The sequence below is a fragment of the Sceloporus occidentalis genome, unplaced genomic scaffold, assembly GCF_023333645.1.
Source record: "Sceloporus occidentalis isolate IW3139 unplaced genomic scaffold, rSceOcc1.0.p SCAF_2, whole genome shotgun sequence".
In the NCBI taxonomy this organism is placed as follows: domain Eukaryota; kingdom Metazoa; phylum Chordata; class Lepidosauria; order Squamata; family Phrynosomatidae; genus Sceloporus; species Sceloporus occidentalis.
The window spans coordinates 53,396,870-53,424,409 of NW_028316982.1; the positions used below are offsets into that span (position 1 = coordinate 53,396,870).

General features: G+C 41.6%; 2 protein-coding genes across 2 annotated transcripts in view; one reads left to right on the forward strand and one right to left on the reverse strand.

The window, feature by feature from the left end:
- Positions 1 to 329: 329 nt before the first annotated feature.
- On the reverse strand, positions 330 to 7,106 carry LOC149318310 (cilia- and flagella-associated protein 410-like). Its single transcript, XM_089509395.1, has 7 exons — positions 6,897 to 7,106; positions 5,848 to 5,866; positions 3,961 to 4,007; positions 3,219 to 3,448; positions 2,168 to 2,342; positions 1,790 to 1,886; positions 330 to 1,304 (listed from the first exon to the last, which is right to left on the reverse strand). Exons 1-7 carry the CDS (start codon positions 7,076 to 7,078, stop codon positions 1,176 to 1,178), a joined length of 879 nt encoding a protein of 292 aa, XP_089365521.1. The 5' UTR covers positions 7,079 to 7,106; the 3' UTR covers positions 330 to 1,175.
- An 11,836-nt stretch (positions 7,107 to 18,942) lies between these two features.
- Positions 18,943 to 27,540, forward strand: part of TRPM2 (transient receptor potential cation channel subfamily M member 2) — a 55,353-nt gene continuing 46,755 nt past the window's right edge. The window contains exons 1-7 of the mRNA XM_089509400.1: positions 18,943 to 19,086; positions 19,561 to 19,575; positions 20,475 to 20,710; positions 21,033 to 21,118; positions 24,655 to 24,823; positions 25,999 to 26,179; positions 27,221 to 27,384. Of these exons, the coding sequence (XP_089365526.1) occupies positions 20,516 to 20,710; positions 21,033 to 21,118; positions 24,655 to 24,823; positions 25,999 to 26,179; positions 27,221 to 27,384 (795 nt within the window). The 5' untranslated portion in view covers positions 18,943 to 19,086; positions 19,561 to 19,575; positions 20,475 to 20,515. The remainder of the gene's footprint in view (positions 19,087 to 19,560; positions 19,576 to 20,474; positions 20,711 to 21,032; positions 21,119 to 24,654; positions 24,824 to 25,998; positions 26,180 to 27,220; positions 27,385 to 27,540) is intronic.

A 27,540-nucleotide genomic window follows, 5' to 3' on the forward strand; every position in this document is an offset into this window, starting at 1 on the left:
TTATTGTTAGCCAGCTTGAACATGCTTTGTTGGCAAGGTGGATTGTGAATTACATAAAAATTAACTAGTGGAATTTACCACAGATGATTTGATTCATACAGACATGGAGTCAAGAGGAGTAATCATAATTTTAAAACAAACAAACATGTAATTACAAGAAAATGTTTCTACTTTAAAACCCACAAGACCTATAACCATAACTCTTTGGGGCGAGGATGTGTCAGAACACACTGCTTATGAATTTCTTAAAGGCAGCAATTCATAATGTGTTCCCTGCATTAGATGCAGCTTCTTAATGACACACAATGAGATGAATCATACTAAGTCTGTAGGTTTTTGGTAACTGACTTTAATGCCATTTCTGAAACCAAAATCACTTTGCTTACTCTGCACCATCTACTCATTTCCTTCCACATCAGTGCAATTAGATAGCCTTATACTTTTTTAAGGCTACTGTGGGGACTAAACTGACAAGTGATCAGAGAAGGCTGAGGCAGACATCCAAAGCTGCAAGACAGAATTCTTATTGAATAAAAACAAAAATTCAAACAAACTTCAAGATTAGTTGGTAGATTATATTTTCATCAAGTCCACCCCACTATGCAGAGGAGGAGAGCTAGTGGATCAAAGCTGGAAGCTCGCCACCAAATTTAAAGGTTCAGTGATTTTTAAAAATAGAACTTGACTTTGTGCCCAAATTTACTGTCAAAAGCTTCTCAGTACTGGAGTATCGCAGCATGAAGTTTACTCTTGCTCCAGTATTAACACGCAAGAAAACATCATGCTAAGGAAGTCAGCTAAAGCTCAGACATAACGACATCTGAAGCAAGATTAGGAGTGATTCTTCTACCCAGCAGGCACTAGCAGAAAAGTAGGGCCAGAACTGTCTCCCCTCTCCCTTTTCCATGTTACAGCTACATGCTGTAACTCTGTGCATGTCTGTTTTCCCTGTTGTGCCTTAGTGGAGTACAGAGTAGCAGTTGCTTGTTAAGTTGTGGCTGCAGCTGAAAGCTTGTTCAACAGCAGAGTCCTGATGCAAGACAGACAGGGGATGCATATTATTTCTTCCTGTACTCTGTTGCACAGCTCCACACAATGGCCAGCAGCATGAGGAGGGTGCAGCCATGCCTGTGGATGCAAGTTCCACTGACCCACAAAACTGCTACTGTGATGTGCTATCGGTCCTCATGGAGTTCCTTCTTCTGCAAGGCTTGGATTTTGTTACCAACAGTTTGATGGACAACATCTAGTCCCTCTGAATCAAGCTCTTCTAGAAGCAGCAGGATGGCATTGAGGATGTTGTTCTATTAATCCAGAACACACAAGGCAGGAACATGAGGGAAAAAAGCAAAGAATGAGTCACTATCTGCAGGCCTATTCCTCTTTTTGACTGTATTTTGTTCTCTCCAGCCCAATCCAACAAAATAATTGCAGTGTTCTTATGTTTTAACCCCAGTCCTTGCTCAGAAATACTGTACGCTCTTTAAACGCCACAGGAATGAAAAAATCAAGGTCACAATGTTAAGAGCTTTATATTCCTTCAAATTCCTAAGATCCCTATTAGGAGTTACACACTCCCTTCCAATTACTGCTTTAAAGATTAATTTTATCTCCAGCATTTTAGCAGTTTTCTAAGGAGAGGGGGAAGACAATAAAGGGTTTACTCTTATCACAATACATAAACATATATTCAATAAGGAGAGTCAAGATAATGTACAGGGCTAGCAAAAGGTCAAGCAGACAGTCAATGCCTTTTCAACATTCATGTAAGAACAGCTTTCACACTCACCCGTTTTTTTTGGTTCCCATCAATCTCTCTTGGTGAGAGGGAAGTAAACTTATCTCTTGCAACAACTGGCTTCATACCAAGCTGTTCACGAATTTTACTGTAGAATGGGGGTGGCGGGGGGAGAGAGAGAATAAGCAAATAACTCAAGTGGCCATTTGTGAATACATCCCCCATCTTGCACTATTTAAAATGAGACAACCTGGCTGCTTCTATTACACACAACAGATTCTAATTGCTTTGAAAAATTAGATTATTTGATTACAACTTTCATTGGCAATACTGAGTGAGGGATTTCAGTTCATTTTCATTCTCCATTGTACACTAGACATATGAATGGAATCAGAGGATCCCCAAGAACAAGCAACAGTGCTTCCTTACTTTGTTTCTTCCAAACTGAAGTTCGTGAGTTCATTTTCATTCTCCATTGTAGAATCTGTCACCCTGGATTCAACAGTAGAGTTTTGGCAGCAGTGATCTGTGTCCACCTTGGATGGGGGTGCTGTTATTTCTTCCCCTTCCAGTAGTGCATGGGACAATTCTTCTTCTGTCACCACTACAAAAGCCAAAGGAGGAGCATTCTTAGACAAGTTCACTGACCTAGAGCTAGAGTATCTCCATGTCAAGGAGAATCTGACGTATCTACAAGCTCCGCTGAATTTTTAAAAAAATCTCATCACATAAAGGTTCTAGGCTTAGTCTTCTCTTTGATCTATGAAGTATTCTATGCCCAGGAATTTTAAGTGGTGGTGGGGAACATTCACTCCTGTGTATTTCTACCTGCCACCCAAAGAACCATGCTAATGCCCAAAGAAACTCTACTGGCAGAAACTCCGCTTGCTGAATCAGGGCAAACATGAGGTGATGGATGAATGAATAGGTCACAATTCAGCCACAGTATAGTTCAAGTGGCAAATTCAAATGATCCTTTGAGAGCAGGATTACTGCACTGGTCACCTCATATTGAGGTATGGTATTTCTATATATCCAGAATTTTTGTGTTTGGTATATTCATAGAAGGGAACTACCTATTAATTTAATTAGAATGTAGGTAATGAATTATGAGTTTATTAGCTGCTAGCAGCTAGCACGTTGCCATATGGAAGCTCTGGGACCTAGCTCCTACAAGTCTCTTGCTCATGCATAAATACAGACAGTTTAAACAAGCTACTAGGATGAGGCCCAAATAACATGTGAAAGCCTATCCAGGCAAGATTCTCACTAATAGGCAATATACAACTCTCTTGGAGATTTTCCCTAGTTCTACTTGAAACTTCGTTGTGTGTGAAAGTGTTCAAAGCAGATTCCCTGCAGTGGTGTGCAGGAGATCCATTCATCCTGCAGCCTCAGGATTTAATCATTCCAATTAAGGAGTTAATTCAGAAACAAAAAAAATCCCAACACAGATTAGGTAGTTTATTGCAATACGCACTCTGATTATCAAGCTTCTGGAGATTGGGGAGGTTGCGCAGCACTGTCATCCGATAGTGGTGAGTGTCAGAGACACAACAGGGGTTCTCAGAGAGCCAGAGGACCCTCAGGCGTGGCAGTTTTTTCAGGTGGAACAGTTCATGGAGGCTAGCAATACTGTTCCTCCTGAGATAAAGTTCGGTTAAGTTCAGGCACTGACTCATTGGCTCCAGATCAGAGATGTTATTTGCACTAGTGGAGAGAAAGTGGGAAAGCATATTGGGAAGTCACAGTTAAAGTGGAAGTATTTATTTACAACTATCTCTTATTAAGCATTATTGCATAATGTTAGAGCTCTTAGAAATTCAGGTTTTCGGCTGGTGCTCATGTTTACAAAAGAGCAAACAAAATCTTGAACTGTTGCTCACTAATGTTTGGGTGCAAGTGGTGGTGACAGCAGGCAATTCATACTACATATTTAATGTTATCTGGTCCAAACAGAGTTCATGGCTGTATGAAGGCAGGAAAGAAAGCCTGTGGTATAAGAAACATGTAAACTGAGGCACAACATGTTTGAATAAGGAAGTAGTGTGAGAACAGGAAAGATAAGATGTCATGTATTCTAAGCAAACCAGCTTGGAAGATGGGGCCTATTAGTTATAGTTTCAGAGCAGGCTCCCAATTTGACTTTGAAAGAAAGACATTGATTTTCATTGCCTTGATTTGTCAAGCTAAGCATACTTCTTTAGCAGGCTCAGACATACCTCAGTGTCATCACCTCAACGTTGGGAAGTTCACAGCAGATTGAAATCTGGACATTAAAAAATGAAAGAGGCAGAAGAAAAATTAAGCATTCTCAATTTTGGCAGTGAGTGAGGAGAAAGCAAATATATAAAGTTCACTAAGTAAACCAGGGAGTCTGTTAAATAATAATTAAAATAGTTAATTAAATAATTAAAATAGACCTGAGAGCAGCTTACAATAAAATCAGTTTCACCAATTTAAACAATATAAAACAGTCAAAAATCATTTAAACAGATTAAATCCATATTAAACCATTTGACAAGTTAAAACAAGCCAGTTAAAATTTAAAAGCCTAAAAGTTTAACATTTGTCTGGATTTTGGTAAAATCAATTAGGTTTCAAAGACTTTGATAAGAAGCTCTATTTTTACACTAGAAAGACATTTATTTATTTATTTATTTATTCATTCATTCATTCATTCATGGTATTTATACGCCGCTCTTCAGCTCTAAAGGCTCTCAGTGGCTTACAATTATTATTATTTTTAATTAGAAAGTTCCCTGCCCTCAAGCTTACAATCTAAAAAGACACAATACAAAAAGAGAAGGGAATGTGGTGGGGAAGGGGATCAGGTCCGGCATTTGTATCACCTGGTCCACTAATAGGAGGGTATTTCACAACTGGGGTGCCACAGTGTATTAGAAGTCTTTAAACATTCATAAATTCATAAACAGGATTAGTTAACCTTGTTTTAGATTTATTTTTATGGCTTGAGGCTAACAGCCAGACTACAGTGAATCAAATTACATTGTTATCGTTGATGTTGTACAAGACTCTGGAGCTGGACAGAACATGGAGCTCACCAGCATCAAAACAGGGGGCTGCTCCTAAATTCTTTTTAAAAAAACTATGCCTACCTCTGGCTGGCACCAGCCCTTAAGAATCTGTCAGGGGTCTTCCTCAGCACAAATGAGCCACGGTCATTTTAAACTGAAATGGCAGGCACTGAAACGGTCCATTTCAGCAAGCAAAGCATATTATAACTGACCACTGGGATGTACAGTGGACCCTTGTTGTACGCTTAGGTTTGGTTCCAAGATCCCCGTGGATAACAAAATCCATGTATGCTCGAGTCCCATTAAATATAATGACATAGCAAAATGGTGTCCCTTATAAAAATGCAAAATCAAGGTTTGTTATTTGTAATGTATACTTTTTTTGAACATTTTCAAACTTTGGATGCTTGAATCCGTGTATAAAAAATCCATGTATAAAAAGGGCCGACTGTACTTCCTTTCTTAATAATAGTAAAGGTAGTGATGATTTCTGCTGTGATTCCCAGGTAACTGTCAAAACCAGGCTGTAGCAAAGCACAGTGGCAATGTTGCTGCAACAGATGAATGTGCCCTTTCCTTCCTTCTCACTGGTTATTCCTGAATGACCTGTTAAGTAGCTTAGGCTGTTGCACACCCAAGTCTGCACAAACTCATCTCATGCTTCCAGGTGGACTAACTCATGAATAATTTCCTTTCTTACTAGAGCTGGTGTTTCTGTTTCACCCAAATCTCTCTTGCTCCTCACTTTTCCTGTCAGAAAAAAAATGCTACAAGAAATCTTCAGTTCTTGTCATCTCTACTGACCACAGACAGAAGAGTATTTCCTTTTTCCAGTCACAGAACAGGAAAGAAGAAAGTGAAAGAACCACTTCATTATAAAGTGTAGCTTAGCTCAGCTCTGTCCTGCAAAGAAAGGGTATTTGTTTGGAGGCAAACCAACTATTAAGAGCAATCAATTATACCACAGAGAAGGTAGCCTCCAGATTACTCTGCTTACCTTCTCCTTCAGAACAATCATGATAGTCACTACCTTGATTTAGTACACTTTTGAGAGACAGAAGTGTTACTTACATCTGTGATTCGGCTGCCCCTAAAAGAGAAAAACATTTGAAGGGCATGTTTTAAACAGCATATATGCAGTTAAAACACTGGAGCAACATTTATACTAATCAAAGGAAAGTCACATGAGAAAAAGACACAATCCAAACCCTCTACAAACGTCTGGGCTCCTTTCTGTGCATCAATGAGTATTACTGGAATGGAAGGATCTGCACGCATGTTTGCTAGCATCATTCCAATATCCCTCCGCTTAACACTTAAGCACAGGTACCTCTCTGCCCCAGTGGGAACTCTACTAAGGCAGAGTCCCAAGTGTGTAGAAGACTCCTGATGCAAATGAAAGCATACATGTTGAAGTATACAGCAATACGCAGAGAGATCTTGTAGCACCTTTGAGACTAACTGAAAGAAAGAAATTGGCAGCATCAGCTTTCATAGACTTCAGTCTAATTCCTCAAATGCATTTTCTTTCTTTCATTTAGTCTCAAAGGTGCTAATAGATCTCCCTACGGACTGATTCTACTGCTAGGTTTATAGCAGTAACACCACCAAACACAAGTATGGCAGCAGGGCAAAGTTAGTCATGTCACCCCACTCCATCCCAACATGTAAGGTTCAGGGGAGAACACAAAGGCCTAAAAGCTGCTTACATATACACAGCCTCATAGTCAAAATAGTTGTCATCATACTGCATTGGCTCTTCTAAGACTCTTCCCTGGGAAGGTACACATACAAGCCCAGCTTTTATTTTCCAATGAATGAACGAATGAGGGTAATGAAAGGATGCTGCTTCTCTATCTGGTAAGTTACATCTCTCCTAGATTAGTTACTTGGAAATGGGGATCTGGGATGATTTTCAAGCTATGGATGGTTTGAGTCTCTGCTATGGAATTCTGGGAGTTGGAGTTTCTGGGCCCCACAACAAACTCCAACTCCCAGAATTCCATAGCAAGGAGTCAGACAACAAATTAAAGCGCTACCAAATCGGGTTATGTCTCCAATCTGGATGCAACCTCAGTGACTCTGCCTTGCCAGTCCCTTTCCTCCTCCTCCTCCCTCACCAGCAATTGAGCTTCCGGACTCCGCTGAGGCTGGTGGCCTTCGCCCGGGAGAGGACCACCTTCCTGGTCAGTTTCATGGCCTCAGCGGGGAGACCAGGCCCTTCAGGACGCGTCGCCAAGGCCCTCTGCAGAGCGACAGACGACGCGTCGTCAAGGGCCGGCGCAGGCGCCATTGCCTCCATCCCACTCCCAGCGGAAAGAGGGCGGGGCCTCGCTCGGCCACGCCCCCTCGGGACGGTTGCGCGCGCCTCTGCCAACGGTTGCCTGAGGGGGCGGGGCCAAGCGTCCCTGATAGGAGTGCCTTTGGTCTTGAGACTTCAACTCCCAGAATTCCTGGACAATGAGCATAACTGACTGGGACTTCTGGGAGTTGAAGTCCAAAAAACACCTCTGGACTGGCCCAAAGGTTGAAGCACTAGGTTCGTCATGGCGCCTATGTGGATGAGGCACTTCCAAAACACACCCCTTCCACTGCTCAAATTCATGCTTCTTGATAGTCCTGCTCAAAATGGAGATTGTTTTGGAGTTCCTCCTTGGCCAACAAATAAAGGCTCACAAACATATAAATGTGAACCCATGCGCCTTAGCCATCTCAAAATGGAGGACATTTAAGGAAAATGTAGGCCCTTTCCAAAAGAAAAAAGTAAAAAACACTGGTAGAAATATAAATGCATACTTCTTAGTCTTGCTCTGCTTATGTCTTGTAGATTCAGGCCCCTCCAGGATGACTCCCTTTCAAGGACACATCTTACATTTCCACCTTCTGTCCAGGAGGAATTGTACATCTACTACCATTTATTTATTAGCCCGCCTTTCCCCCCAAAGGGACCCAAGGTGGCTCACAATAACAAAAAGACGCAGGTTAACTGGGTGTAGCACATGGCCCCCCTATTGGAATCGCTTCAGAGACTCGGTTTAAGTGGGAACTAGGGTCGTTTGAACTGGTTTAAACTCATTTGCGATCCAATTTAATAAGTAGTGGGAATCAGGCCTTGTGCAGAAATAATGCAGTTTGACACCACGTGAATGGCCATGACTCCAGGCTATGCAATCCTGGGATGTGTAGTTTGCTCACTGACAAGGCTATGTATGTCACAAAACTGCAAAACCCAGAGTTCTATAGCACTGAGCCATGGCAGTTAAAGCGCTGTCAAACTACATTATTTCTGTAGTGCAAATTCAGCCAGAGAAAGAAGTTTGCAGCGTACGTTTTCATACAGGGGATGTTGGAGATGTCTCATCCACAGGGTCGCAATGAGATGAGGTTGACTCAAGGGCAGTTAACAACAACTCCTTTCCAGTTATGGGACATCTTTGGAAAGGAGCATGCTTGGTCTCCCTTTATGGACCCTGGGGGTGGCAGCAAAACTATATCCCCCCCCCCCCCCGCCTCATGTCCCTGTTTTATTCTATAGTATCTGAAAGCTTTGGTTCTTGTGATCTATTGTTTTCCATTTTAATATTCTCTCCTGATAACCCACCTTTACATGTTATGTAAAAACAAAACAAAACAACAACAAACCATATATTAAACTGGTTTATTTCTTTGAGGTAAAATATATAGGTCTCATGCAACATGTAAATGACAATATCTGTGTCTTTCATCCACAACACCTTTTATATTCACTTAGCTTGTATCCTAGAAGTGCTTTGGTGATCTGGAGGTCAGAGAATAATGTGTTTTCCATCTTTTCTAAAGTACCTTTTATATAATTGCTGGTTTTCCTATTTCAAAGCTGTAAAATCTTGAAAAACATTTTTATTCATGGACACTCAGGTCCTCCTTGTCAGCTCATTAGGTCTAGTGGGAAACTCATATTGGACTAAATGGACTTTGATCAGACCTACAGTGGTTATATTGCAGACAGCAAGCTGCCAGCTAGTCTGTGAGGTAAAGGACATCTGAGCAGCCTGAGAAAGGAAGGTTTGCTTGTACTAAATTTCTGGTTCATCACCATGCATCAAATTAAAATAACTGGGTAAATAATAAGTAATAAAAACAGAACCAGAATCCTGAACAGACCTAATAAATGATTTGTGTGTAGGGACAAAGAAAACTTATAATAATCAATGCAAAGAAATAGAAGAAGATAACAAAACAGTATAACAAGAGACCTCTTCCACAGAATCTAATAAAATAAAGGGAAAATCAAACCAAAAATAAGGATGCTATACCAACAGGAGAATACTTTGTGTGATTAGGACAAAATAAAAGACAGTTTGAGGAGCTATATAAGAGACACCAAATATGATGGGTTCCTTCAAAAAAGAACTATTTGAAGATGAGCCAACACTTATAGAGAGCAAAGTGCAAAGGGCTCTCAAAACACTTGGGAGAAATAAATCACCGGGAACACATGGAGAGCTATTTCAAGTTGTACAGATGAAACCTATTCCAATTTTAACAAAAATCTGTAAACTAATATCAAAAACAAAAGAATGGCCCACAGATTAGAAACATTCAATTTACTTTCCAGTCCCCAAGAAAGGAAACACCAGGGATTACACAGTTGGCCCTCTTCATCCATAGATTTCTTATCCACAGATTCAAGCATCCACAGCTTGAAAATATATTTTTTAAAAGTATACATTCCAAATAGCAAACCTTGATTTTGCCATTTTATATAAGGAACACTATTTTGCTATGCCATCATGTTTAATAGGACTTGAGCATCCACAGATTTTGTTATCCATGGGGGATCCTGGAACCAAACACCAGTGTACAACAAGGAACCACTGTATAGTAGCCATCAAACTACTGCACTGATCTCCCATTCAAACAAAGTGATGCTGAAGATTCTACCAAGGTCTTAAACTCACTGCAGAAATAAACCAGTTCAAGACCGCAGGATTTCATCCTGATCATAAGGAAAAAACTAAATTCAACCACTCCTCCCATTGGGAGTTATTAACCTATTTTTACTGGAATGCAAAGGCTCAGTCCCATTTACAGAGTGCCACTTTTAACAGTTTCTGGAAGGAGAGCCCCTTTTCAGAATGGAGCCTCATTGCAAAATCCAGGTATATTGCAGCAGCAGTACATAACAGATGCTGATCAGGCCCAGGACATTTTCTCCAATAATTTTGCCATGGGATATTTACTTATAATAACTCTGCAGGTAGCCATGTCCAAATAGCTTAGAAATATTTGAAGTTCTCCCATTGTTTGTACCACTCTGTCTAAGAACCTCCTCCTTAGCAGGACATTTGAGAGACCAGGCTTGCTTTCTCTGCACACAGATGTGTGAGTCACTCACTCACTCACTCGCACAGATACAACTGCAGTACCACACACTTGATCAAACTCTGGCTTTGTCCTCCTGTGTCTATCCCAGGCTGCTGATGGGGATGGCTTCTGCAGTGTGATTTACTGGCAAGTTGCCATCCATTGGACCATCTCCTCCTCTTAGCTGCAGTCACTCTGGAGAGGTTTCTGTAGATTCCTGTCATCTTCTTCCAGCCAGTGACCAGCCTACAGCCCAAGATAAGAAGCGGTACGTTCCTCATATCAAACTGTCAGGGAGCACATGAGTGGTGGGAATGGGATTGAGAAGAAGCTGCAGGACAGGTACCTGCAACGAAGATGTGCATGTGTGTGTAGGGGGGTGGGGGGCCTCCAAATGTAAATTCTAGTAACCTTTTAATGGGGGGAGGAACTGAAGCAGCAAAAACTGGGAATTTGTGGAGAGTAGCTCGTGCTTTATATGGCTAGAGATGGGTAGGCTGTGCAAAACTGCTTAGTAATTGTACTGACTGGCATGAAATGCTCATCACTGCAAGGTCAGGAGAATTCCTCAGTGCTTTTAAACACTCAAAGGTGGTTTTTGTGCCGTTCACCTAGAAATGGATTCATCTATGAAAAGAAGAGAAGTTAACTGTGTATTTACTGTGCGGTACTTGGCACAAGGTATTTTCACCTTTCAAACTGTTCACCTTTGCCCACGTGAATTGAATTCCACAGTATTTGCTCCTTAAGAAGCACAGGGAGAATTACATCCCATGTCTGTTTTGTAGAGGATCAGAGGGAGCCCTGAACTAGTACTGTTCTTTGAGCTAGTAAGAATAGTTTAAAAATTCAGAGGCTCGGGGAAAGGTCTGTAGCTTAGAACCAGAGTGCATGTTTTGCATAGAAAATGTTTTAAATTTCAAACCTTGGCATTTCCAGTAGGGCTGGAAAAAATAAGTGTTATACCATGGGGTATCAATACGAAGGGTGCTGGATGAATTATCTGACTTGGTATAAGGGAGCTTCCCTTATACCAAGGGGCTAATGTAATATGGCTCAGGCACTTAATTAATGTTCAGGCATTTAGTTAAACATACACACTTGTCCTTGTTTAATTTTATTTTATTTTATTTTAGGTGTGGTATCTCCTGGAAATAGGGTTTTGTTTTAATTCTTAGAAGTTATTACAGGCACTAATGTTTTGGAATGCTGCAGAGCAAATAGCTAAAGCCTTGCTTTCTTGCTTGGGTTCCTTCCTGGGTTACAAACAGGGGGTGCATCTACACTATAAAAATAATGCACTTTTGTGAAGCACTAGCTCGCTTGGCAAAGAAAGCTAAAGACCTTGTAAAACTACAAATCCCAGGATTTCATAGAATGGTGCTACACAACCTAGTGGTGTTATAAACTGCACTATTTCTACAGTGTAGCTGCATACTAGGTTATGCTCTGAACAGGCTTCTTCTAAGGCAGTGATGGCGAACCTATGGCACGCATGCCAGAGTTGGCACTCAAAGCGCTCTCTGTGAGCACATGTGCCATCGCCCCAGCACAGAGTTTGCCAGAGTTTGACATGGGATTTTGCAATAAATAAGTGGGTTTTGGGTTGTACTTTGGGCACTCGGCCTCTAAAAGGTTCACCATCACTGTTCTAAGGCCTGCTGGAAGTGTTAATTAAATGTAAAAGCAGAATGTTGATGTGATACCCAGGAATCTCCAGACTGGACAACAAATTTTACCTTAAGACTCATTGCTACAAAATAAATAAATAAATAAAATCCCCGATGGTGTAGTTTAGAGAAGATAGGGCATGTCTATGTTTTACTGAAATCAGTGGAATATGGGGGTAATAAATTTCTATAGGATTCAGTATGCTCAAATTTCCTTAGATGGCATTCTAAATCAATATTTTCAGTGTCAGAGTACAGTCAATGGGATTTGTGTTTTGGCTTCTTCTGAGAAGTCAAGTCCAGCCTGAGACATTTGGCTGCCTTCAGAAAATAATAATATGACGTCCTCTCCCAGCCCATGTACAAAAGCCAAGTGAACTGGCACTTGGATCTTTCTTCCACACTGGCAGTGAAACTGCATGCTCTACCATAGCTCAAGACAGCCTGCCAACTTATGGGATGCAACACAAGCTGCATAGTATATGACCTTCTCCTCCATTACCTTTCCACCACTTCTTAGCACCTTGGGTGTGAAGCAATTACCTCAGTCTGCTTAATTGTAGGAACAGTTTTGTGAATTCCATCTCATACATGGACTACTGGATGCAAAATTAAACAGCTGTTTCCTAGCCAGATATACAAATGTTGTAACTTGCTGTACTGACTGGCTAGTCTTTCAACATTATTTTCCCATCTGCAAAACAGAAATTAAACAGTTGTTGTTTATCTGAAAAGTGTATAATTGTGAAGCAGTTTGTGCATTGGGGGTGTAAACAAAAAGGATGGGTAGACAGCATGCACACTGAGTGCAGGTGTTTCTTGATGTGTGAATGTTATGTGTGGGGCCATAGTGACAGAGCAGAAGCTGTTTCACTTCTAACTTTAGGTGATAGGTTTAGTCCACAGCATATCTAATTTACAAGCATCTCAAGCAGAGATTACATTTTGGGCCTACAACTTTGGGAGATTCTGGGAGCTGAAGTCCAAAAAAATATCCCCTCCCCACCCCATGCTCTCATCTCAGGTTTCCAAGCTCTGAGTGTGGAACATCTTCACTGGACAACATGAAGATCTACTGCTAGACAAAGAAGATAATACTGAGCTTGATGGACCAATGATCTGAGTCAATGCAAGGCAACTTCTTGCAGCTTTCAGATGAAGTGTCAGAGGTGTTTATCACACTGAGCTTTTTGGAGATTTTGCAGCTCAGATCTGGGGTGACTGTGGGTCCAACGATGCGGATTAACATCATAACATGAACGTGTTATCAAATGAGATTCCTTTCTATGGGAGCTCCTTCTGTGGGGCTTCTGCAGTGATTCCAAAGTGACCCCTCATTTTGGTGAAATCGGAAAAAATGTGAATTCACAGAATTAGCTCTCAAGCTCACTTCGATTTCACTTCAAATTGGTCTGGTGTAGAAGATCACTCTGACGTCGCTCCCCTTGGCCCCCTGCATCCTGCTCCTTCATACCCTTCCTCCTCCTTCATGCCATCTCGTCCTCTCTGCCACCCTGCCACCCATCCCATCATCCCCTGACTGCTCCTGCATCCCCATCTCATCCTCTCTGCCACCTTGCGACTTATCCCATCACCCCTTCACTGCTCCTTCAGCCTGATCCTGGCTCCATTGAACCTCTGCGGCCTATCCCATCATCTCCTGACTGCTCCTTGAGCCCAATCCTGGCTCCAGTGACCCCCTGTGACATATCCCATCATTGCCTGCCTGCTCCTTCATCCTGATCCTGGCCCCAGTGACCCCCTGCGACTTATCCCATCATCCCCTGCCTACTCCTTGAGCCCAATCCTGGCCCCAGTGATGCCCTGTGACCTATCCCATCACCCCCTGACTGCTCCTTCCACCTGATGAAGGATGGCAGGGAAGGAGGGCAGCATCCAGAGCCCCACTAAGCATGTGAAAGGTGTTAAGGAAAAAGCAACATGGGATATACAGTGATTGAAATAAAACTTGTATGTGAGAGTCAGGGTGACTCAGCAGAAGCAATTAAGAGCCACACAGGTGTATAAGGTAAAACAATTAGCAAGTCCTGAATGCCAAGGACAGAAATGTAAAGTGGATAATTGAACACACCTGACAATTGTTAAGTGGTCAAGGCTGAGATGATGAAATCATTAATTGTGGGTTGAACCAAGAGAGCCAATGAGAGTGGATGTACACGCCCACTGGGTGGAAACTGACAAGAGTGGGTGGTATTATCCAATGACTATAATAATGGCTATGAATCCCAATGTATTTTGTGGGTAGTAGTGAGGAGTTGTATTGGATAGTTTTGGAGCTGTATATAGTAGAATAAAGTAGATCTTTTATATAAGACTACTGAGTTGTCTGGTGTCTTGAGTGAAGATACAAGAGCCAGCTGGATCCTGAAGAAGTGGGAAGACTTCTGTGGAAGCAAGAGTGAGAAGGCTTGGAGAGTTTGTCAGGGTCTTCAGCCTATTCTCTGTAACTCTGCTGCTTTTGAAGCAAAGCTTTAACCACTGACCAAAACTGGTCAGCGCCGGTGCGTAACAAGGTGGTGAGTTCGAGCCAGAGGTGAAGAGCTACAACTCCCATCATCCCTGACAAAAGGGTCCCAATTCAAATTGTTAAATCCGCATGGTATGCACCAGTGTGGTAATACCATTTGCACTCACTCTGCTTTGCATGAATCTGCATCACGTGACTTGCCTTGGATTCGATTCCCCCTCGATTCAGAAGGGCAATGGAAGGGCAACCAGGTGTGATAAAACATTCATGTTATGACATGAATTCGCATAGCTGAACCAGGAGTCACCCCAGATCTGAGCTGCAAAAAGTCCTGTGTGGTAAACCTCAGAGTTAACTAACATTTCTGTTGGCACTTAAGCTACTTCAGCCATTCTTGGGATGTTGAAGTATGTTAGGTGGTGAGAATTAGAGACAATGCAGGCAATGTCAGTTGTTCTAGGGGTAAGACAGTACAATCACCCCTCTGTTTTTGCTAGGGATCTATTCCAACCTCCCCCCCCCATGAAAATGAAAAATCACCAATATTCAAGACCCGTTGGCTTGAATGGTGGCATGCACCTGGGGTCGCGCACCCCATTTTGTCCCTCTCCATCTGCCACCCGCAAATGGGTGAGGGACACGGACTCCAAGTCTGTGAGAATGGAGGGGCTACTGTATTTCACTATCTACTCCCACCTGTTCCACTTTTGGGGAATACTGTTGCAAGTAATAGATTGCTCGATGTGTTCATTTTAAATAATAATTTGAAATTATTATTTAATAATGTCAACATTTCTACAGAACCAGATATCATTGTTAATGGTCAGATGTCAGCTGATGAGAGCCATGATAGTTGCAACAATTTTTCCAATCATTTTCCCAGAAAATTTCCAGTATCATAATATCACCTTGCTGTAACTCTGCATGAAGGCATGAGTGGCCTCTGGTGAGATATAAGCATCATCTTGGGCATTAGCTTAAATGTTAATGTTTTTTAATTAGGAAGATAATTGAATTGCTAATGTCCAGGAAGCAGTTTAAGATGAAACATGGAAATTGAAGTCAGGAAATGTGCATATTTGTGTCAGAAATTATATTGGGTATATGAATAAATAATATTTTTATTATTCTGAACTTTTCTGTCTGGGGTTTCTAAAATGCTTCACAACAAAATGATTTAAACAGTGATGTAAACAGGATGTACAGTCCAAGGAATTCAAATCCAACAGTGTATTCAGAAGTTTCATTATATTCAGTGATACTGTTCTCCTCAGCAAGTGAGTACAGGTTTGCAGTTTGTCAGGGTTTAAATTCTATTAAACTCTGGGATGCACTGCTTGGATTGGATTGCTTCTTTGTATTTCTGCATAAGCAGAATTGCATTATGAGAAGTCACAAAGAGTTCAAAAGACCTGACTCCCGTGTACTCAGAACTACAGTCTTAAGGTGAGACAACAACAGCACATTCATGAACTGCAACCTGGCCAGAAATAATAATGAATGTGAGCCATAAAAGTATGGAGTTTATCAGACTCAAGTTTTGGACCCTGCAATTGCGCTAAGGAAGTGTAAAGAACGTTGCGAAATGACTGTTTCACGCGATGTCTTACCACATTGCTTGCTTTTCCATCATTCCCCCGTAACGTTATGTTAGCGCTACAATTGCGCGAAAGTTGCGATTTGCGTGATGCAAAACCATGCTTAGCGGAACTGTCTACTACACCAGCGCCTTCTGTTTCTGTCAAGCATTTCGCATCAAAATCCTTGCGCATGCCCTTTAGAGGCTTTGGTGGCATCATGACCTTTGTGCTTCCGGGGGAGCGAGGGGGCCCCCCCATCTTTAGGGTCCTATTTAGTGGAGGGGAGGGGGAGAAGGAAAGAGCCCAAGGAAAAAGGGGAATCTGGATGCAAAGGATGACAGAAGACAAAACGGGAAATCAGGGTGGCTTTTGGTGGGGGGGGGGAGTGGAGAAAGTGATGGAGGAGGAGGAGGAGGAGGAGGAGGAGGGAGCCGTGGGAAGAAGGGAGCCACGGAGGGCATCCTATAATGGAGCAGGAGGAGGAGGATGAAGGAGCCAGGGCAGCTCAGAGGGAAGGAAGGAAGGAAGAGGAGGAGGAGGATTGCCCAGGGAAATAGGGCTGTGGAGAGAAGCTGGGGATGTGGGGAAATGGATGCAGCAGGAGCAGCCTCTTTTGACAATTTATGCACATGATTTTTGGGGTGCTTGCTTTCTTCTTGCTCCTGAAACTTAAGCGCCATTATTATTTTTGTTGTTATTATTATTATTGTTTGTGTTATATGCGGGTGCTACAGTCAGAATGCCTGCGCTGCATTTCCATTTTATTCCCAACTGATTCCATGGGTCAGTTGGAACTGACAGGTCACTCTGTCTCAGCCTCAGTGGAAGGCAATGGCAAAGTGTAAGCAGGAGGAAAGGGGGCAGTTCAGGTCAGGTCAAAGGCAGGGCATGAACAGAGCTCCCATCAGGCACTTTCCTCCCTTTTTAAATAAACTATTTTTGGCAAAATGAGCGCATGTTTTGTTGTGTTTTTTCCTGAGGAATACGTACGTGTGTGTGTGTGTGTGTGTATTTGCCCTTTGCAACAGTATCCCTTTGCTGGAAGTCAGCTAATAAAAGTGAAAGGGAACAATAAAAGGGCACTTTTTTCCTTGGAGAATCCATGCTAAAATGCGAATGTTACAATCGAATGTTACATTTGTTGCTTTTGTCAATTAGGCAATTGGCAAAACGATAAATGCTTTTGCAAGGAATTCAGGGACAGCTCTGAATTGCTTTTAAAAGTCCTAAAAGAATGCATGACAATCGCATCCTTTTCTGGCATTTACGGTGATGAAATTATTATTATTATTATTATTATTATTATTATTATTATTATTATTATTATTATATGTGCAAGAGGCATTCTGGGGTGGCAATGAGTGGGGGATACAGGATGCATTATTTTTATTATTAAATATATACACCCCTGTCTTGATTTTTAGTTATTTTTTCCTTATTTTTATTAATAAATATATACACCCCGTCTTTATTTTTAGTTATTTTTTCAAATAAATAACCTCGCGACTTGGAGGTTCCCTTTTTCTCTCAGCGCTGCCGCTCTTTGGATGACCCTTTGGGGTCCCTGCCATTTGCAGCCTCCTAGGTGTTCATGCAGGGTAGTGGAATGGGGCTGGAATGGATGACCCTTAGGGGCCCCTTACATTTGCAGCCTCCTAGGTGTTCATGCAGGGCAGAGGAATGGGGCTGGAATGGATGACCCTTAGGTACCTTATTTTTTTCATTATTTTTATTATTAAATAAAATGGAATGGATGACCCCTTAGGGACCCCTTTCATTTGCAGCCTCCTAGGTGTCCATGCAGGACCAAGGAATGGGGCTGGGATGGATGACCCCTAGGGGCACCTTTCATTTGCCGCCTCCTAGGTGTCCTTGCAGGATGGAGGAATGGGGCTGGGATGGATGACCCCTAGGGGCACCTTTCATTTACAGCCTACTTGGTGTCCATGCAGGATGGAAGAATGGAGCTGGGATGGATGACCCCTAGGGGCTCCTTTCATTTACAGCCTCCTAGGTGTCCTTGCAGGATGGAGGAATGGGGCTGGAATGGATGACCCTTAGGGGCCCCTTGCATTTACAGCCTCCTAGGTGTCCATGCAGGACAGAGAATGGGGCTGGAATGGATGACCCATAGGGACCCCTTTCATTTGCCGCCTCCTAGGTGTCCTTGCAGGATGGAGGAATGGGGTTGGGATAGATGACCCCTAGGGGCACCTTTCATTTGCCGCCTCCTAGGTGTCCTTGCAGGATGGAGGAATGGGGCAGGGATGGATGACCCCTAGGGGACCCTTGCATGTGCAGCCCCCAGGTGTCCATGCAGGACAGAGGAATGGGGCAGGGATGGATGACCCCAAGGATTCCTTACATGCAAGACAAGGCAACCCCCCCTCCAAGGGGTTGTCCTGAAAAAGGAAGGCCACCGGAAGGGAATGGGGTCAAAAAGCAGCCCAGCATCATGGGAACTTTGCAATCAGTAACTTTAGCGTTGTGTTGCGCTGCTGCCTACCACACCAAACCATTTCGCAACACATTTCGCAAGATAGCGGGAGACCATGGCCTGGCTTCCACTTTTGCCCGCAATGCCCAAAAAGGGGAGGAATGATGCTTAAACTACGGGAGCGTTGCGCAACGGGCTCCCATAGAAATGAATGGCTTCTGGAAGAACATCGCGCTTTCACGTTATTGCGCAATGTTGGTGACGCTAACATAGTGTGATAGGCAGGGAAAATCACCCAAAACCCGCGTCTGATAAACTCCTATGTTGGATTTGGCTGTGATTCTAATAAAATATTATGCTACTGTGATTTACTTATACACTTGGGAGGTTTTACAGTTATTCTGTATTTTATCTTCCATTTTTATAATCTAAAAATTAATTTTATATTCCGGTTGATTGGCATCAATCCAGGGAATTCTGTCTTGTGAACACAGTCTGTTCTATTGCATGTAAATCACTGGTTTGTTCTAAGCTAGCCTTTCACTTCACTGGGTCCCTAGCATAGTCAGTGGCCAGGGATGATGGGAAATGCAGTGTGACAGGATCTGCTCTCCCCCCCCCCCCCAATGTTGGAGGGCTTTTTTCCTGCTACATCCAGTGATTTTTCTTGGCATAGAACATTCTGTTAAGTTAATACACTTGCTTTCCTTGAGTGCTCAGTTTTCAATCTGTTCTTTCACACCCATCTAGCAGCCATTGCCTGACAGAAAAAATACAGCAGAAATTCTGGTGTGTATTCTATCATGTTTTTGATATGGAAATTAGATTTGATAACAACTATGGTAACTGGCTTGGGAGAGTCTCTGACCCCATACAGTATTAGCATCTCCTATCTATTTGTTTCTGTTTTATTTAGCTTTCAAATTGCCCCAAATCTATGTAACCCAGGATAGGAAAGAAGAGATATTTGTTTTTCTTTAATTAAATTAAATTAAATTTTACTTAATAAAATATTTTAATACTGCCCATCAACTTGAAATGTCAAGGCAGTACTTAGAAATGTACTAGAACTTTGCCATCTACCAACTGGAGCCAGGTATGTGATGATTCAGGTGGCCATAAACTAAGAATTAAGAAACAGGGAACCTCTAAGGGCTAAACTTTAGTAAACAGTGTTAAGTATGCAATATGCTGCTGAGCCGCCTTCTATTTCTTTTCTTCTTTTACTTGCATGTAAACATGGTGGATCCCAATCTGGATCAGGACAACTACATGTGGGTAAGAAATATTGAAAACTTCCCCCCTTAAATTCAGGCCCCTTTTACTTTCAAACAACTAATGCCCCAAGCATATTTATGTTCTTTGAATATCTGAAGTAACTCAATAAATATTTTAGTGTTAAATATATCTGTGTTTTTGGACTTTTTAAACACACCAAATTCTCTCAATGCTTAAGTTAAAAGATAAGGTCTCTCTGGACGTGCTTCAGTCAGGAAATGATAGAATCATAGGGTCATCCAGTCCAACTCCTGCCATGCAGGAATACACAATCAAAGCACTTCCAACTGATGGCCATCCAGCCTCTGTTTAAAAACCTCCAAAGAAGGAGACTCTGCCACCCTCTGAGGCAGCATATTCCATTTCTTTTTAAAATTCTTTTTTGTCTTTTTGAAATACAGGCAGTTACTATGCTCCAGTTGTACCCATTGTATGTTTAGGATGATGGTTTTCAAGGGGTTATTCAGACAGTGAAAATAATCCCAGTAGAATGTGCATTGAATCTTTGTTGTTCACATGGATTTCAAATGCACCTGAGTGAGTTTGGGGAGCACTGCAAAAATCCACTTAACCTGGGATAATCAATCGGGGTTTTCCCCAAATTCTTCTAAAAGATTTGCATTGTCAGCTGTGTGAATAACTAATGCTAATAGACCTGGGATAAAACTTTGCATGCCTTGAATGTGTTTCGAATAAATACATCAGCATCAGCAACTCTATTTTTTTTTTTTTGCAGTGCTGACATGTGTGAACAACAGAACATACAGAGATGCGCATAGATGCAGTTCTGTTTTTAAAAATGTGTGAACAAAAAAACAGGAATGCATGAGTGAGATTATTCGCATAGTTGCACTAAAAACAACATCTGAATAACTCCCCCAAGTGTCTTCTTCTAACAGTGTTTTAACAGGTCTGGTGACTGGTTCTGTAAAATGTAGCCATGGCTGGGCCTGGCCGACGAATCCGAACACTCCCAACGGAACTCAATAAAGTTTGCCCAGATGAAGGAGACAGTTACCCCGTGTATCCCAAGAGTTACTATGATCTGGATGTGGTCACCAACCTCCGAAGAAGTAACAGTGCCTTCAGCAAGAGCAAGAGGAGGGCTCATTTCACTCCTAGCACCAGTGAAAAAGTAAGTTCACGAAAAATGAGACAGAGCAAGGCAGCAGGAAGTGTACTGTCATGGGATTGAGTGAGGTTGAAGGAGAAAAGACCCCCCCACACACACATAGTTTGATTTCAGAATTGTCTGTGTCCCTTTAAAAAGAATTTTTTAAAAAAATTATTATGACTCATGCAAATTGCTTTGATTGAGATTTCCTGCATGGCAGGAGGTTGAACTGGATGGCCCTTGTGGTCTCTTCCAACTCTACGATTCTGTGATTCTATACAGCAGGTATATTTTATTTTGCTTCTCTCTGTGACTGTTAATGTTTTATTCCCTTTCTCCACAGGAAAATCTCAGCTCATGGATCCCTGAAAACATTAGGAAAAAGGAATGTGTTTATTTTGTTGAAAGTTCTCAGATGTCAGATTCTGGGTAAGGAGAGTGTTTATTGAAATGGGCTTGTTTGTCATTCCTTTTCACGTGTTACTGTGGGTTCAAAATTAGTGACTACTAACTCACTAAGGAGCACAGCACAGTAGAAATTGGATAGTACCTAAGGAGGCAGTACTTTTGAAACTTCTTCATGCAGTAGGATGATACTGATCATTATCTTACATCATCTTTCTGCAGCCTAGTAGTCTCCAGGTGGATTGCACTGTAGTACGTGTGTGTGTGTGTGTGTAGAAGGGGGGAGGTCTATGGGAGTTGTAATTCAATACATCTGGAGGACATCAGGTTTGCTGACAGCTGTCTTACATCAAGTGTTCCAAGAGTGCGGTATAAGAGCCTACCCAATTCAAAGTGTCAGCCCTTATTTTAAAAAATCATAAATGATTTGTGGATATTGAAAATACACCTTCTTTTATATCAGTCTGTCCATTATTTATGTTTTGTTTTCTGAGGCTATATTTCCAATACCCTTATCTAAAAGGAGTAGAAATGTAAGGCAGGATCTTTCTTGTGGCAGCACTTCCATTTGAAAATAGTCTTCCAAAAGAAGTTAGATGAGCTCAATTCCTGATGAGTTTATATGTAATCTTACTTTATATGTAATTATCCTTATTTTAGTCTATTCATAGATAAATTAGTCTAATTTATCATATTCCGTTGAATTTTATGCACTGTATTTGCTTGTACTTTCCCATATTGGATGTTAACTGTTTCGATATGGTCGATTGACTAATCAATAAACTTTTAAATTAACTAACTGATGACTTTAGGTAGGCAATAAAACTGAGTTTATTTTGTCCAGCTTTCAGTGATGTTAAAGCACAATATTGATTTTTATTATATCTGCCCTTCTTGTTTTTTAAAACCTATTTTACTTTTCAAAAAACATAAGGACTGAGATGATGCAAAATTGTAAAATCCAGTGAAAATGACTAGTTGTTAAGGAAAATGTGGAAAATTTCTGGAACTCTGGTCATTATGTGCAAAATAACACTCAAAATCCTAGTAAACTAGGCAAGTAGAAAGGAATTCATTATATTAGTAACATCAATATCTATTTGTGTAATAGGACTCAGGAAACCTTATGTGATGAATTTGTTCTCTTTTGTTATTAAACAATAGGACTGGGGTTGGGAGAGGGGATGGGACAATACTGCATGCACTAACCACACAGCATACCACAACTACTCCTGACAATAGCCAGAAAGGAGCTCAGATTATCTTTTGTCTTGTTTGCTTGTTTTGTGGACTGAAACTGTTCTTTGTATATAAAATATCTCAGATTTATTCTGCATAGAAGATAATTTCAAATGAGGTTGTTTTCCTTTTGTTTGAAAGAATCACTTGTATAGAAATTTAGAAAGGCAGTTTTGAAATAAAATCCCACATAGTTACATTCATATTCCATCCATGATGGCCAAATGGTGCCTGACTATACTGAAAGTACTTGCATACCTAATATTTTAGTGTACTTGAGCTCTCTTGTTTTGTGTCAGACTATGAATGCTATGAAAATCCAGAAGAAAAGTCATGTACTTCCCAGATCATGCTTTTTAAATTCTCTTTGCTGTTCAAGCCAGTTTGTTGAAACAAAACCAATTGAAAAGTCATTTGTAAAAGCAAACTTGGTTTTTATTTATATTAGAGAACTGAATTTTCACTTTGCTAACCCATAAGGGATTGCTCATATCCCCTGGAGTATGGTGACTGTGTGACTGAATCACTGCAAAATCCTGGCATATGTGGTTCCTTCCAGCCCAAGCCTAGCTCAAGTGCATCAGCCAGCATGAACAGATTTCAGTGTTTATTTAACATGTGCTGGCAAATATTCAAAATAGCTATATTTGTATTGTAATACCTTGGAAGGACTAGATTCTATGGACAATATTTTTCAAGCAACTACCATGTGCTTATAGTAGTAATCATCAACTCATATAGAACAGACACATCAGATGAAAATGCCTGCCTCACATGCATCTCAGCCTAAAGGTACCACAGGTCTCTCTAATTCTGGATAGCAAAACTAAGGAACTTGTGAGACGTAGCACAATGAGACTTGGAATCCAAGATATTCTACCACCTAATCTGATTATTCACTGTTGCTCATGTAGAACAAATAATGCCAGAAAGTACAGCTTGTAGTGAGTTGTGCCTCTGTTACCAGGCAGATGGGTCTTAGAATCTTTGCCAGTTTAATGGCCAAACATTAACAGCTGTCTGGTGACATAGAAAGAGCTGATTTGTACTTAAGGGCTTTGTTAATCTTAATTTGCATTATTTTATTAATTTGAGGCTAAAAAAAATTAGGAAATCTGAGCCTTACTAACCTGCATGTACAGTTCTCATATCTATTCAGTGGGGGGATGTGTCACTGTTGCGCACTTTGATTTTCTTTGTTCATTACTGCATTATATAACCCTTGGGAAGCTATTTTCCAGGGGCTTTGCCCAGGTGAGGGGCATGGTGTATCAGTACAGGGGCTATATTTTGCCAGTCACAAGAGAACTGGATTGCTGCAGGCCATGGGCAGTCTGGGTACAATTAGTTGTTTATGGGCCCAGTTTTACCATTGGCAGAGGTAGTGAGCCTCATCTGTATACCATGTGCTGCATTAAAAGGTAAAGTTAAGGTTTTCCCTTGACATAGCCAACTAGAGGACAGTGCTCATCTCCATAACTAAGCCTAAGAGCCAGCATTGTCCAAAGATTAATCCAGTGGTCATGTGGCCAGCATGAGTGCACCGACCACTGTTACCTTCCTACCAAAGTGGTACCTATTTATCTACCAGCATTTGCATGCTTTCGAACTGCTAGGTTGGCAGAAGCTGGGACTAGTGACAGGAGCTCACCCCATCATGCAGCACTTGGGCTTCAAACTGCCAACCTTCATATCTTACAATCATCACAATTGGCATCTTCTTAACCACTAAGCCACCCAACATATCCTGCATTACTTACTTACACTAGTAAAGCTTGTCTTATAGGAATATGTCAGTACATTTGTCAGTATTCAGTATGAAACAATGTTGAGGAAACCTGGAACTTCCAGAATAGCTTGTCTCATTGTGATGATAAGAACAGATGACTGTGCTAAAATTGACAATCAAGTGTCATCATTAAAGGCATAGATGCCCTGACATGCACAGAATTTGACAAGTCTTAGCTAAAGCAGTAGATAGGCTTTTCAAACCAGAATGGCTCATGTTGGTCCAGAGTATGTTTGTCTGCCACTTTTCTGTGGCTTCAGCATGCTACCCTAATGTGCGTGTATGTGCCTCCACATAGCCTGTTGACTTATGGTGATCCCATGAATTTCATAGGGCTTTCATAGGAATACTCAGATATGCTTTTGCCAATTATTTCCTCTGAAATAATGCAGCACCTGGTATTTATTGGCGGTCTCCCATCCAAGTGCTAACCAGAGCTGATCTGCTTGGCTTCCAAGATCAGATGGGATCTGGTGCCTTTAAGGTATGGGCTCCCAAAATTTGCTGAGATTCTTGTGACATTTTCTTACAGCAAGGTGGCGTGTGAATGTGGCTATCTCAGGGAACAGCACTTAGAGGAGGCTATAAAACCTACCATGTTCCAGGGCAAAGAATGGGACCCCAGAAGACATATCCAGGAAGTGCCAACAGATGCTTTTGGGGACATCAGCTTCACAGGCCTGGGGCAGAAGGTAGGGAAGGTGAGTTGACAGATGACTCTTTGTCAGAGGACTAGAGTCCATTATTTTCAAATATCCAGAATTACACATTAGTTGAAAGATGACTAAACCACAAGGTTTTCTAACAATATTGAGAAAATAAAAAGAGAGAAACACTTGAAAGGTTTGTAAGGGCAGGAGTAGTGGGGGAAACCTATCAATAAAGCTCTTTAATAGACATTCGGGATACTGAGAAAAAGCAAAAGGTACCTTAATTTTTTTCCATTGCTTTAAAAAATTGAAACAATGTACTCATATTTCTTGGAACTAACTTTTATGCTGTTCTTTTAAACCAGCTGTGGGAAACATTTGGTTCTCAAGATGTGCTGGTCTATGACTCCCCCCACCCCCCAGCATTGTCTGAGGTAAAAGACTGTGGGAGTTGTAGTCTAAAATATTTAGAAGGCCAAGTGTTCCCCACCAATGCTTTAAAAATTACCTTATTTCAGGAGTACCTAAACCCCAGACTTTCTAAGTTTTTAGCTTACAGCTCCAACCACCCTTGCCAACATAGCCAATAGTAAGCGTTTGTGGAAATTACCATCACAAAACATCTGGAGGGCTCCTGCCCAAGCACCATGGGAAGCCTTTTCATTGCATGTCATTCTATGACATCACAAGACTTGCAAACGTGTACACACAAATGCTTCCTCCACTAAAGACAGACAAATCCTGGACATCAGGAGAGCAAGTCCATAATATCAAGGCACTACTAGTTGGCTCAGTCCCATTCATTAAATAGATCTTTACTGATAAAGATCTAAGTGATTGGCTCTGCCCACATCTGCCTTCCACAGGTGAGACATGCTCAAGATCACCGAAGGGGCTTCCATGGTTGATCAGGGATTCAAACCCTTGTCTCCAGGAGTTCTGATGTGACATTCAAACCACTACACCATATTGGCTTCAGGGCAGCTATTCCATCCTTTGCTCCTTAGCAGATTATCTGTGGAAGGAAGATTCATTTCACACCTTTTCTATGACTTTTTAATGCATTCAAATTCCTTATGAACTTTTGGAATAGGTCATTGATTCACAAAGCTCTGTAGCTAGTTACAATAGGAACTAGTGATATATTAGGACTCATGCGGCAGGGCATTTTTGCTGAGTGGCAAAATTATACTCTCTCAGGTGTTCCTTTTATATTTTATTTGCAGTATGTTCGTGTATCCAATAGCACCCCACCAAGAGTCATTTACCAGCTGATGACGCAGCACTGGGGTCTTGATATACCCAACCTCTTAATATCTGTGACAGGAGGAGCTAAAAATTTCAACATGAAGCTGAGACTGAAGAACATATTCCGAAGGGGGCTTGTCAAAGTGGCCCAGACAACAGGCAAGGCAGCATCCCGACCCAGAACTAATGGGAAAGGGCATGTTTATGTGTCTGATTTTATTTATTTTTCTCTGTATTTTTAAAATCCTGCTTTTGGCCCATATGGCCTTCCAGCACAATTTCTGATCATTATAAAGCAAGAATAAAAGCCAAAGTCAAATATATAATGAAAGTGGGAAGCTAACCTTCTGACTTCAAAAAGGGGAATGAAAGTGTGTGGTAGGATTAGGAGAAGCGACGGCAGATAACTTCCATCAGTGGGATAGCAAGGAGCTATCCAGAGTGCTGAAACTATTTAGGGATAGAGTTCAGTATCTTGGATAACTTCCATAAAACTTGGATTCACCACCCCTTTTGACATGGAAGCCATCCACTGTCACTGAGTGGAGCATGTAGGGGGCAAGAGAGGAAAGATGCACGTGTCATTTGGAGAGGAAAGGGAGGTGGACCCACTGGATTTACAGCCTTCTTACTTCCCACCCATGCCCTCAAGATGAATGAAATACAGACGTATCTCAGGGTATGTTTAACCCCATGCCTTCCCATTACTTACTGTGGGAAGCTTTTGTAATGAAAACTGGAAGGGAGGGGAAGCCTTGTGGTGAACCCCCCCCCCCCAATGCAAATAGGTTTCACTCATCTTTCCAGTTTGTCTGCCAGAGCTTATCAATGCTTAGATTAGACTGGAGTGCTCTCCAATGGACTTCTCACCCTAAAATGATTGCTTGATGGAAGAATTTAAGAGCAAATATAAAGGGAAAAATCCTCATCCTAAACTAAGGACCTGACAACAGGCTTGATTTAGAAATGAAATAAAGTGTTTCTGAATCAGACTGGGATATTGAGCCAAGTACTGTCAACTCTGACCAGCAGCAATTGCTGTCCAGGATTTTAGTCAGGATTTTTTCCAAGTGATTCCTGGAAATTCTCTGGTGGTCCCCCATACAAATATTAACCAGACTTGAACTGTTTAGCTTCTGAAATTTCATGAGATTGGTGGTAGGCAACTGGCTTCATACAATTGTTTTCTGTGTTCCACAGGTGCCTGGATCATCACTGGTGGTTCTCATGCTGGTGTGATGAAGCAAGTTGGGGAAGCAGTACGAGACTTCAGCATGAGCAGCAACTTTAAAGGCGAGATTGTCACCATTGGGATTGCCACATGGGGAACCGTATACAATCGTAGTAGCCTCATATGTCCCATGGTGAGCCAAAAGGATTTTCAGACCATTCTACCAGGAGAGCAGATTACTAAAGCTGCAATCCTATGTATGAAGGATAAGAAACCTTTTTGCTCCAAGAGCCAAATTTCAATTTGGAAAGAACTTTGGGGAGCATATTCCAGCAATTCATGTGGATAA